General features: G+C 44.5%; 1 protein-coding gene across 6 annotated transcripts in view; it reads right to left on the bottom strand.

The window, feature by feature from the left end:
- LOC140471274 (bromodomain adjacent to zinc finger domain protein 2A-like) overlaps positions 1-13,685 on the bottom strand; it is a 129,528-nt gene that overhangs the window by 5,889 nt on the left and 109,954 nt on the right. For all 6 annotated transcript variants that reach the window (XM_072567244.1, XM_072567240.1, XM_072567243.1 and 3 more), the window contains 4 exons: positions 10,992-11,208; positions 2,812-2,967; positions 2,042-2,199; positions 218-489 (listed from right to left, as the gene is read on the bottom strand). In XM_072567244.1, coding sequence (XP_072423345.1) covers positions 218-489; positions 2,042-2,199; positions 2,812-2,967; positions 10,992-11,208 — 803 coding nt within the window. The remainder of the gene's footprint in view (positions 1-217; positions 490-2,041; positions 2,200-2,811; positions 2,968-10,991; positions 11,209-13,685) is intronic.

Below are 13,685 nucleotides of genomic sequence, written 5' to 3'. Positions count from 1 at the left end.
TCAGGCCAAAAATCAAGCAAGTTTCCTGAAAGATCCATGCTGCTGAAAAGCCCTGAAATGTTAGCTTACATTTCAGAGGTGAGGAACTTTTGGGTGGGCTCCTGTGATTGTCCCAGACACACTGGCAGCACAGAGGGGCCCAAACTGCCAACAGGTACTCATGAAATTTAGACCAGAATGTTAGCAACATATTGCAAATATTTACAATGTAAATTACCTGTACTGCTTAGCATCATTGACACCCTCTGCAGAAGTGTTCTCCACTTTCCCTGAAACTGGTTGACACAGTGGTTCTTTCAGATATCGCCGCTCTACGTTTAATTCTAACGTTGCCAAGCGGGTTACAGCCAAGTCCAAAGGGTTGTTATTTCGTCGCATTAACTCCATCTCCTCCTCATCTTTCATTTTCCCATCACCTGAGGTGAGCCACTGCTGATCGAAATACACCAGGTCATCTCGAGTGGAGTCGGTGTCTGGACTGGTCCAGCCCTATGCAAATCAAACGCATTGCTCACTGCTCATGTAGAAATATGAGGCAGATCAGTGAAGGTGTTCTGGGGGATAGTGCAATCTGATAACACTGTGTCCTGCAAGATCCAAGCTTGAAATGTTCACAGGACCTGACCCATGGCATCATGGCTCAGTTACATACATACTGCAGTAAGTGGGTAAGGAATTAACAGTGGAAACCTCTGTCATTTAAGTCCATGTAGTGTGGAAAAACATTGTTCTTCCTGGGTCTCAGAACATGCCCTTCCATGTTTTTCTACCCACTCCACTTCTTCATGTCAAATGAGTGACTAACTCAGAGAGTTCATCAATCATCAGCAGCCCTCCTACTCCAACTAATTCACACGTGCTGTCTAAACTGTGGAACACTTCACCTTTCTCAGTGTTCTCTACAATCACAGGGTCTTAATTGATTCCCTTATAAATTTTATCTTCTGTTTTATCACTGCAGACCTTGATCCCTCAACTGTGGCTCCAGGGCCCTTGATTTTTCAATGATGACAGCAAGGCCCTGTCCCTTCAGCAGGATTTATCATCAACAAATTACTGCTGCTTACCTTCACTGTACACAATCACCTGGTGGATATACTTGAACTCAAATGTCCTGCAACTCAGCATTATCACAATTGAAGTCATCTTGCTCAGGCACTACCAGAAATTCCACACCTCAACCCTCAATTCTATCCCTCTTCTGTGATGCCCACTGAAGGCCAATCTAACGGTGCACAATGTCCTGTTTAACCATGAGCCGAGCCAGGTCTTCTGCATCATCAATATTGTTGGCCTCTGAAACAATGGCCACCTTTTCTCAATCTCACTGTCACTAAATGTTCATTCACGCCATTGTGTCCAAACGGATAGCCTTCGCCCTCTGTCCTCCAACCTATTCTAATCAACTCATGCAGAACACCATCAAATCCATTCCTTCCTGCACCAAGCTTGACTGCCCTGATCATTGCTGCTTTTCATTCTCCAGTACATCAACTTCAATCCCCTCAGCCTCATCTACAATTCCTTCCTCATTTCCTCTCCACATTGTGCAAGGTCTTACAGTTCTCTCTGCTCACAAACACTGTGTAACTTCCTTCCCCTCAGGGCAGATCCTTCTGCCACAGTTCCTTCTGGAACTCAAAACCCCCCAGATCCAAACCTATCCACATTAGTACGTCTCTAACTCGCTTTCAAAATTCTTGTTAAAATCTTCCTACAATGATTCTGTTCGCAATCTCCCTCAGTTCTCCATTTTACAAGCTGCTGGGGTCTGACTCCAAAGGACTGCAGGACGTTTTGCTCTCCTAAAAAGTTCAAATTAAATGTTGTTGATATGTGTGGGACATGTAACTTTTAAACTGGAATAAAAAATTCTGAATTAGTAACAGTTTAATTATTGCTATATCCTCATGCAGCAACAAGTCTTTGATTTTCTACATTGAGAGACATGGTAGGGCAGTGTCAGTTAGTGTATGATTATTCAGTTTATCTAGGGCATAGTGTAATCATTTGAGATTAGTGTCTGATGGGACTTTCCTACCTTCACCTGCAGACTTGCAGATATTACTCTCTGCTCCAGGGCCTCAAGGTAGCGCAGAGCTGCAAGATCGACTGGAAATGCCCACTTCTCTGGCTTCCACTTCTCCACCATTTCCTTCGTTACGGAATGCTCCTTGTCATTATTGCTAAAGATGGAATCTGAGAAAGGAGAGAAATCAGGGAATTAAATATGGAGTTAAATAGATCTGGGCTGCTATTGGACTCAATACCCATGCGTTATTGATTAGGAAGAATACTTCAGAGTTTAGTGTCTGATTGCTGTCCAGAAATCCCTCCCTAGTCAAACCATTTACTGACACTCAGTGGCCAGATTTTCATATAAATAATGTCAACTAGGTTAGATATGTGGCAGCTAGGGAACTGTAGCCCACAATAGCCAGCACCTTTGGAAAATAAGATAATAAAAGATCAATTGCAACATTTAAAAGGCATTTGGATGGATATATGAATAGGAAGGGTTTGGAGGGATATGGGCTGGGTGCTGACAGGTGGGACTAGATTGGGTTGGGATATCTGGTCAGCATGGATGGGTTGGACCGAAGGGTCTGTTTCCATGCTGTACATCTCTATGACTCTCTGACTGCACAGCGAGCTCACAAACATTATAGATAAATTGGCTGGCCAAATACAAAAAGGTAAAATGTACTCTGAAGAAAATAGTATCCACTATCATCACAGTAAACCTCTGTTTTGCAGGAGTATCAATCATAACAGGATCACTGCAATCTTATGTAGCAATAAGAGCCCTACCTTTCTTCTCTCTCATACAAGCTTGACTGACATAGTCCATATGTTTGAGGAGTTGTTTCTGTAAAGCCTTTTCCCGTAGCCCCCGCGGATGAAGGGCTTTAAGGAGGCAATTTAGCTGCTCCAGATTGTCAATGTGCCACCAGCCTTTCTGCATCTCTACAAAAGAAAGAAAATACAATTAGTGAATCACTGGAACTGCAGATCCGAGCTCCTTAAATAGTGGGAACAATATTGAAAGTTGCTCTTCAATCCTAATGCTTCCGCATAAACAAATATGGCAGTATTGTTAGCTTTCCAAACGTAATGTATCTGAAGTTAAAGCAACTTCTATAATATCGATATGGCTGGCAGGCTTGTTCATGTACCTGACAACTTTAGAAAATGGTGGAAAGTGTTAACCCATGTACAGATTAAAAAAATGAATTCCTATAGTGCCTTACACAACTTCTCAGGATGTTCCGAAGCACTTTACAGCCAATTAAATATATTGGATATAAACCAAAAGAACTGCAGATGCTGTAAATCAGAAACAGAGATTGCTGGAAAAGCTCAGCAGGTCTGGCAGCATCCGAGAAGAGAAATCAGAGTCAACATTTCAGGTCCAGTGACCCTTCCTCAGAATATAGTCACTGTTGTAGCAAACATGGCAGACAATTTGGGCACAACAAGCATCACAAACAGAAATGTGAGAATGAGCTGATAATCTGTTTATGTGATGTTAATCCTGGAATAAAGAAAAACACAAATTTCCTCTAATTTCAAGCTCTGAAGAACAGTCATACTGGACTCCCTCTCCACAGTTATGCCAGACTGGCCAGGTTTCTCCAGCATTCTCTGCGCTTGTTTTAGATTTCCAGCATCCCGCAGTATTTTTGCCTTTATTAGCCTAGGGATAAATATTGGCCAGACCTTTGGGGATAACTCCCCTGAAATAGTACCACAGGATCTTTTAGTTCCACCTGACGGGATAGATGGGCCTTGTTTTAATACCTCATCCAAAACAACAACACTTCAACAGTGCAGTGTTCTCTCAGCACTGCACTGGAGAGGCAGCCTGGAATTTTATGCTCAAGTTCTGGAGTGCTACCCACTGAGCAATGGCTGACATCTTTGAGGAATTGGTGGCTAGGTTGATTGATGGTTATCACAACTAAATAAAGATAGGAAGAGCACCTACTGAAATCCCATGTTGGCACTCGATAGTATATTTTTATCATGGCATATTTGGTTACATGGAAAAACTGTATCTTGCTGCCTGACTCTGCAATTCTGGCAAATTTGATTCTAGATTAGAGTGGTGCTGGAAAAGCACAGCAGTTCAGACAGCATCCAAGGAGCAGGAAATCAACACTTCGGGCAAAAGCCCTTCATCTGAACTGCTGTGCTTTTCCAGCACCACTCTAATCTAGAATCTGGTTTCCAGCATCTGCAGTCCTTGTTTTTACAAAGGCAATTTGATCTAAGAAATAGTCCTTTGGTCGCAGAATAGATTGACTTGTAGAGAATCACAAACAGCACAACACTGAGGAAGGCCATTCAGCCAACTGTGCCTGTGGTTGGTTCTTGAAATGAACTATCCAATTAGTTCCACTCCTCCTGTCAAATTAGCCCCTTTAAATATTTATCCAATTCACTTTTGCAGTGTAGGCAGAGTTTCAGAGAGACTTTTAAAAAGACTTAATATTGAAGAAAAGCATGCTTTAAAAAGCTAAAGGTGTAACAAATAGCTCAGTAATAAATTCACCAGGAGATACTGAACCCTACACACTAGTTTGATATTAAAGAGCTGTAATACTACTGCTGTCCAATAGAAAGCACTCTATCAATAGGAATGGACAGTGACTCCTGACCCAGGTTTTGCATAAAGAATTAAGCTTGCGTACTGTTTCAGAATGAAGGGAAAACCTTTCAAGCAAAGCAAGTTAAAGAAATAATACCATTTTATTCATTTCTTTTACAAAATTCTGCTCTGTCTGAAAATTTACACAGGTTCTGAAAAGTGGAGAAATAAAGTTCAAATACATATTTATGTAAATGTTCACAGTTTGTTATGTAATAGAGGCAGTAGCCACAAGTGTTGAGGCAAGTGTGACAAAGGCATATGTATTAGTTATGGCTCTGTGGGTAACATTCCAAGGGTGAAGGTCCATTCTACAGTACCACATCCAGTACCGGGCTGAGAGAATGCTGCATTGACAAGAGTACCAGTTTTCAAATGAGAGATTAAACAGCTGCCTTCCCCTACAGGTGAATGTGAAAGATTCTGTGCCTTGAAGTGTAACAAAGGTTTCGTCAATGTCTTGAGACAATATTAATCTTTGAGAGTGTGGTGCTGGAAAAGCACAGCAAGGTCAGGCAGCATCTGAGGACCAGTTAACTCGACGTTTTGGGCAAAAACCCTTCATCAGGAATGAGGCTGGGAGCCTCAAGGGTGGAGAGATAAATGGGAGGGGAGGGTGGGAAGTTAACTGAGGGTGCAATAGCTGGATAGAGGTGGGGATAAGGTGACGGGTCAGAGGGGAGGGTGGAGCAGATAGGTGGGAAGGAAGATGGACAGGAAGGACGGGTCATGAGGCTGGCGCTGAGCTGGAAGGTTGGAACTGGGATAAGGTGGGGGGAGGGGAAATGAGGAAACTGGTGAAATCCACATGGATGCCATGGGGTTGGAGGGTCCTAAGGCGAAAGGGGTTCTTTCTCCAGGCGTCGGGTGGTAAGTGAGTGGCAATGGAGGAGGCCCAGGACCTGCATGTCCTTGGCGGAGTGGGAGGGGGAGTTGAATATTCAGCCATGGGATGGTGGGGTTGGTTGGTGCGGGTGTCCTGGAGATGTTCTCTGAAGCGGTCCGTGAGGAGGCGTCCAATGTAGAGGAGACTGCATCAGGAGCAACAGATAGAACAAATGATATTGGTGGATGTGCAGGTGAAACTTTGATGGATGTGGAAGGCTCCTTTGGGGCCTTAGACGGAGATGAGGTGGGGGAGGTGTGAGCTCAAGTTTTGCAGTTCCTGCGGTGGCAGGGGAGGGTGGGTTGTTGGGGGTGGGGGACGTGGACCTGACGAGGTAGTCGCAGAGGGAACGGTCTTTACGGAAAACGGATCGGGTGGGGAGGAAAATATATCTCTGGTGGTGGGGTCCATTTGTAGGTTGTGGAATGGCGGAGGATGATGCAGTATAGGGAGGTTGGTGGGGTGGAAAGTGAGTACTGGAGGGGTTCTGTCCTCGAACACCACCCTTCCAATTGCAAACAGTTCCACCACAGAACACATCAGATGGCCTCCTTCTTTAAAGACTGCAATTTCCCCTCCCACGAGGTTGATGATGCCCTCCAATGCATCTCATCTGCATCCTGCACCTCTGCCCTCAAACCCCACCCCTCCAACCACAGCAAGGACAGAACCCCCTGTTCCTCACCTTCCACCCCACCAACTGCTGTACACATCGCATCATCCTCCACCATTTCTGTCACCTACAAAAGGGCCCTACCACCAGAGATATATTTCTCTCCCCAAGCCGATCTGCTTTCCGCAAAGACCATTCCCTCCGCAACTACCTGGTCAGGTCCACCCTAACAACCCACCCTCCCCTCCCGGCACCTTCCCCTGCCACCGCAGGAATTGCAAAACCTGCGCACACACCTTCCCCCTCACCTCTATCCAATCCCCCAAAGGAGCCTTCCACATCCATCAGAGTTTTACCTGCACTTCCACACACGTCATTTACTGTATCCGTTGTTCCCGATGCAGATTAGGAAGGCAGGATGCCGACTCGCAGAGCACTTCAGAGAACATCTCAGGATACCTGCCCCACCACCCCATGCTTCCCCTCCCATTCTACTGAGGACATGCTGGTCCTGGGCCTCCTCCACCACCACTCCTTCACCACCCAAGCCTGGAGGAAGAAAGCCTCAGCTTCCACCTGGGACCCTCCAATCCCACAGCATCAATGTGGACTTCACCAGTTTCCTCATTCCCCCCCCCTTACCCCAGTTCCAAACTTCCAGCACAGCACCATCCTCATGACCGGTCCTACCTGTCCATCTTCCTTCCCACCTATCCGCCCCACCCTCCCCTCTGACCTAATCACTTTTACCCCCACCTCCATCCACCTATTGCACTCTCAACTACCTTCCTCCCAGCCCCACTCCCCTCCCATTTATCTCTCCACCCCCAAGGCTTCCAGCCTCATTCCTGAAGAAGGGCTTTTCCCTGAAACGTCGATTTTCCTGCTCCTTGGATGCTGCTTGACCTGCTGTGCTTTTCCAGCACCACACTCTCAACCTAATCTCCGGTACTCACTTTCACCACAATATTAATTCTTCCAAGCTACCACTAAAGTAAGCTTAATAAACAGGTTTTTATCACATTGCCTAATGACAGTCTTTGCTGTGTACAATTGGCTGCCATGTTTCCTACATTACAATACATTTCATAAGTACTTAATTAGCTGTAAAGTATATTGGGATGTACTGGCATCATGAAAGAACCAAACAGAGTCATAGAGATGTACAGCACGGAAACAGACCCTTCGGTCCAACCCGTCCATGCTGACCAGATATCCCAACCCAATCTAGTCCCATCTGCCAGCACCCAGCCCATATCCCTCCAAACCCTTCCTATTCATATACCCATCCAAATGCCTTTTAAATGTTGTAATTGTACCAGCGTCCACCACTTCCTCTGGCAGGTCATTCCATACACGTACCACCCTCTATGAAAATGTTGCCCCTTAGATCTCTTTTATATCTTTCCCCTCTCACCCTAAACCTATGCCCTCTAGTTCTGGACTCCCCGACCCCAGGGAAAAGACTGTGTCTATTTACACTATCCATGCCCCCTCATAATTTTGTAAACCTCTATAAGGTCACCCCTCAGCCTCCGACGCTCCAGGGAAAACAGCCCCAGCCTGTTCAGCCTCTCCCTGTCGGTCAAACCCTCCAACCCTGGCAACATCCTTGTAAATCTTTTCTGAACCCTTTCAAGTTTCAAAACATCTTTGCGAGAGGAAGGAGACCAGAATTGCACGCAATATTCCAACAGTGGCCTAACCAGGAGGAGGAATAAGCCCTTTTCAGCACACTCCTTCAATCAATATGATCAGAGCTGATCAATTACCTCCACGTTATCTTCCCACAGCATGACTATATCCCTCAATTCCCTTCATACCCAAAAATCTATCAATCTCTGTCATTCTTCTATACTCCAGGAAATATTGGCCAATTCTCCTCACTCTGTCTTCAAAGGAGAATCACCCCAGTAATCAGTCCACTTTATTGCATTTCCTCCAAGGCAACTATATCCTTCAGTTGGTAAGGAAATCAAAACTATACACATATTACTCCAGTTACCAAGGCCTTGTGTAAGGCTAGGAAGACTTTTTAACTCTTATAAACTGCAGAATTGGGCTGAGAGGTGGCAAATGGAGTTCAATGCAGCTAACTGTGAGGTGATGCACTTTGGGAAGAATAACAGGAAGGCAGAGTACTGGGCCAGTGGAAAGATTCTTGGGAGTGTGGATGTGCAGAGTGATCTTGGAGTCCATGTGCATAGGTCCCTGAAAGTTGCCACCCAGGTGGATAATGCTGTTAAGGAGGCATATGGTGTGTTAGGTTTCATTCGTAGAGGGATTGAGTTTCGGAGCCATGCTGTCATGCTACAACTGTACAAAACGCTAGAGCGGCCGCACTTGGAATATTGTGTACAATTCTGGTCGTCCCACTACAGGAAGGATATGGAAGCATTGGAAAAGGTGCAGAGGAGATTTACCAGGATGTTGCCTGGTCTGGAGGGAAGGTTTTATGAGGAAAGGCTGAGACACTTGGGTCTGTTCTCATTGGAAAGAAGGCGGCTAAGAGGGAATTTGATAGTACAAGATGATCAGAAGATTAGATAGGGTAGACAGTGAAAGTCTTTTTCGTAGGATGATGATGTCAGCTTGTACAAGGGGGCAAAACTACAAATTGAGGGGTGATAGGTTTAAGACAGATGTCAGAGGCAGGTTCTTTACTCAGAGAGTGGTAAGGGCGTGGAATGCCTTACCTGCCAATGTAGTCAACTCAGCCACATCAGGGAGATTTAAACAATCCTTAGATAAGCACATGGATGATGATGGGACAGTGTAGGGGGATGAGCTGAGAATAGTTTACAGATCGGTGCAACATCGAATGCCAAAGGGCCTATTCAGCACTGTATTGTTCTATGTTGTGTTGCCATAGTTTTACCAGACCATAAAGGCTGCTCTCCCATTAGAGAGAGAAGCAACTGGTGGTGATTTAACCTGAGGGCCACCAGTCCTCAGGTGAGGGAAGAGGTTGAGAAGGAGAGTCCTTCATGGTAACTACAAACCAGTGATAGGAATTGAACCCATCACACTGCTCTTCAAACCAACCCTCCAGTCAACTGAGCTCAACTGATCCCACCTTTATATTAGGCACCATAAAAATGTAGGTCTGTCTTTTAAAATGGAAAGCTACAGTAATTTTACAAGACCTAGCTCCCAGCCTGCAGCTTTGTCTGTGACAAGCCTAAGTGCTGATGACAGAATTGGCCCTATAGTGTTATTAGCCTCAGAATTAGCTTAATAGCAGCATAATTCCCTTCTTAATTCCTGCTTACAAAAGTCAATTCAATGAAACCACAATGTATTTTAGTTAATGATGACGAGTGATTGGAAGTGAGTAAAAGGCCATAATGTAATGTCACATGTTTTCCACAAAGCAATCAATAATTATTCACAATAAGAATACTGTTCACAATAACTGGTTTAGGCACCAGTTAAACATTGATGTTAATTTACTGCGTAACTATTCTGCACACACAATTAGATGAACAGAGTGGATTGAGCTGAAGAATGAGGGTGTTGAAGTGTGGGGAAGCTGGTAATACGGAGGTTTACAAGAATGGATTTATACACAAACTAAATTTATCACCAATAGACTGGAAAATTGTGGAAATATGCAACACATAATATCTTGGGGTCACCTGTAGGAGACACATTTGCTCATAAAATGCTGAGTTTTTAATCCAAATTTGCTAATGTGCCAAAATTGGTCAGAGGGAATGTTGTGATGAGGACATAAAGAACCTGCATGGGGATAAACAGGATGAGTGACTGGCAGGTGGAGTCTAATATAGGAAAGTGAGAGATTATGCATTTTGGTAGAATTTATCAAAAGGCAGACTATCATTTAAATGGAGAGAGACTCCAAAATAAAAGTGCAGTGGAGAGCGATCTGGGTATTCTTGTGCATGAAACACAAAACATTAGCATGCAGGTGCAGCAAGTCATTAAGAAGGCAAATGAAAATTTGATTTTTATTGTCAGGGGGTTGAATTTTAAAACTAGTTACAATTGTACAAGCGTTGGTGAGGATGGACCTGGAGTACTGTGTGCAATTTTGGTCCCTGTATTTAAAAAACTATGTACTGGCATTGGAGGCAGTTCAAAAGAGTTTCACTCAGTTGATTCCTGGGATGAAGGGGTTGACTTATCAGGTGAGTCTTTATTCATTCGAGTGTAGAAGAATGAGGGGTGATCTGGGGTGATCTTATTGAAATATACAAGATTCTGAGAGGACTTGATCAGGTAAATATTGAAAAGTGTTTCCACTGGTGGGGTCACAGTTACAGAATAAAGGGGCATTCATTTTTTTAAAAAAGTGAAGAAATTACTTCTTGCTGATGGGAGTGAATGTCTAGAATCCTCTACCCGAGAGAGTTGTGAAGACTAGATCACTAAATATTTAAAGGAAAGGTAGATAGATTTTTGAAATGTTGAGGGCCGGCAGGAAAGAGACGTTGAGACCTGTGGCAGATCAGCCACAATCTTGTTCAATATTGAGACAGCCCTGAGGGGCTGAATTGCCTGATTCTGCTCCTATTTCTTAAGTTATTATGCAGCATTTTCCAAGGTGGCCAATATTCGCCTTTTGGTTTTTTTTTTGGTAGCTGATTTCAAAGATCAGTGTTAGAACAGGATCTTCAGAAATGGTGCTCCACATAAGCACCATTCCTTACTGGGAGCACTTGGTATGGGATTGAGTCTTTGAGGTTATTTAACAGCAATGTAACTTTGTGGCCTTAAAGATTATAGCAAAATAGTCAACCTTTATGGCACTCTGTAACAATCTTAGCTCCCTTCCCCAATAAGACAAAGTGACATTTGACTTGGAGTGAGCATCTCACCTTCTGGAATAGGTTTCAATTGCCGCTGACTCATCTCTTTCTGCAATTTTGATGGCCGTCCACGACGTCTAGGTGTCGGTGGCAAAAAGCATACACTCTGAGGAGCACTATCGCAACGACGAGACTTGACCTTTGGTTTGGTCACAGTGGAGCCAACTTCGAGAGAAGTGGGGATCAGGGTCTCGCAAGGAGCAGCGGGGTCCATCGAGTCTGCAGACTGCCCATCAAATGGAACATCCACGTGTAGCATCAGAGAAAGCAGAAGAGAATGAAGAGAGAGTGGTGAGCAGAGTCATGTACTGCTAAAAACCTAGGCTGCACCATCACACAGGCCCCAAGAGGAGAGTTCATCAGAACACTTTAGATTTCATTTGAGAAACATTTAGAAACATAAAGCTTCCTCACATGGCAGTGTTGAGGTTTTCAAAATTCATTGGTAGGATGTGGCTGGCCAGCATTTATTGCCCGTCCCTAGTTGCCCTTGAGAAGGTAGTGGTGAGCTGTTTTCTTGAACCGCTGCAGTCCAGAGTGAAGGCACTACTGACACAAACTGGAGGGGCCCCTATGTTTGGTTTCCGTTCTGAATTGAATTTCAGACATTTGAAGTCTTAATACTCTGCACTGGGGAACTAAGAGATAACAGTCAGGGCAGTAACTCTTCACAGAAGCAACTGGTATGGTTCACAAAAGTAGCATTCGTTGGGCAACCAAAGATTGCAGTAAATGGGCCTGACCAATAAAAACTGATTGTGGGCAAGATTGACCTTTTGGGGGAGAGAAGTACAAGACATTCCATGACTGTGAGTAAGGCTATTTTGGGGTAAGGCTTGAGGACACATTGGCCAGACTGACATCTCAGGAATGGACACTTGGGTGCAGTAGTGGAGATCAGCGTGAGGAACCACCTGGCTGTGGTGTCGAGGACAGCTCCTTCAACAGTGAGCCCACAATTTGCCAATCCCATTTTCAAGGAAGGACTCCTTGCTTCTGATGTGTATTGATCATTTACCATGCTTTGAAAATCAGGCTTTTACTTCCTCAACACCCTTTTCTTGTTAATGTTCTCCCCTTCTTCTGTTGGAGGTGTTGCTGCATTCCTGCTCCACAGTTCCCTTCTCTACCTTCCTCATGGGCCAATGCCTCATTTGTGACTTTGCATATTAAAGTGTCAGCAACGCTGACAGCCTTGTAGCTACTAAGTCAGCTCATCGCATAATGGAGTAAATCGCTGTATCATTCTAGGATTTTATGATTGCCTGACATCACTCACTCCTTCCAGCAGAGGTTGCTAGATAGTCACTAGGAGTTACCTACACCCGCTGTTGAGACCACTTCTCAACTTGCTTGGGATCTATTGCTCTGTATTCACTGCTTTAACCAGCTGGACCGCTTGGAGAGGAATCAGTCTCACTAACAGAACAAAATTCCAAATGGCAGTGGTTGTTACTGGGCAATATAGTGGCTCAGTGTTTAGCACTGCTGCCTCACAGCGCTAGGGGCCCAGGTCCAATTCCAGCCTCGGGTGACTGTCTGTGTAGAGTTTGCACATTCTCCCCATGTCTGCATCAATTTCCTCCCACAGTCCAAAGACGTGCAGATTGGCCATGCTAAATTATCCATAATGTGCAGGCTAGGTGGATTAGTAACGGGAAATGTGGAGTTTGGAGGTTGGGGGGTGGGGGTGGGGGCGGGGAAGTGTTGGTTCCATATGGGCTGTTCCTCGTGAGGGGATCAGTGTGGACTCGATGGGCCGAAAAGCCTGTTTCCACTGTAGTGATTCTATGTCTTCAGGAGGATGTGCAACTGCCCTACGATCATACCGAAACTTAAACACAGCTGTTAATGTTTCCTTATCAAATCACAGATTTGATCTCAAGAGGTGTACTGTATCTAATGTTCTGATAAAAAGTCACTAGACTCAAAATGTTCACTCTGTTTTCTCCCCACAGATGCTGCAAGACCTGCTGGATTTCTCCAGCAACTTCTGTTTTTATTGGGTAAGTGCTCGGGTTTCTTGTTTTAATTCAGGTAAAAGGTGCTAGTCTTGGGTTATATCTAACACTTCACATTTTTTGTCTCCAGTGTCAGACACATGCCCAGATCAGGTATGAACCTCAGCTATATAAGACCATAAGCAAAAGAAGGAGGATTGGACCATTTGGCCCCTCGAGTTCAACAATTCAACACGATCATGGCTGATCTTTGGCCTCAACTTCCCTTTCCTGTCCACTCCCCATGTCCCTTGAATTTTCATGTACTCATTCACAGAATGTGGGTGTCGGTAGCTAGGCCAGACTTTATTACTCATTCCTAATATTCCTGAAGAAGGTGGCGATGTGCTGCCTACATTAACTGTTGCAATCCATATGGCGTAGGTACACCCACAATGCTGTTAGGGATTTTGACCCAGAAACAGTGACAAAATGGCAATATGGTTCCAAGTCATATAATTCCCCTCCCACCCAGTTATACACTCTTTCACCCTCTTCTGTTGGGTACGGGATGTATAAGTTTGAATACACATGTAAATAGATTCAAGAACAGCTTCATTGCTGCTATTATAAAAGTTCTGAATGGACCTCTCAAATGTTAATTCTGATCTCTCTCTCTCTCTCTCTCTCTCTCTCTGTGAATGTAACACTGTGTTCTGCTACTCTAATGCACTTTGTATGGTACGATCTGCCTGTATAGCCC

The sequence above is a fragment of the Chiloscyllium punctatum genome, chromosome X, assembly GCF_047496795.1.
Source record: "Chiloscyllium punctatum isolate Juve2018m chromosome X, sChiPun1.3, whole genome shotgun sequence".
Taxonomy (NCBI): Eukaryota; Metazoa; Chordata; class Chondrichthyes; order Orectolobiformes; family Hemiscylliidae; genus Chiloscyllium; species Chiloscyllium punctatum.
This window is presented reverse-complemented; position numbering and strand designations above follow the sequence as displayed.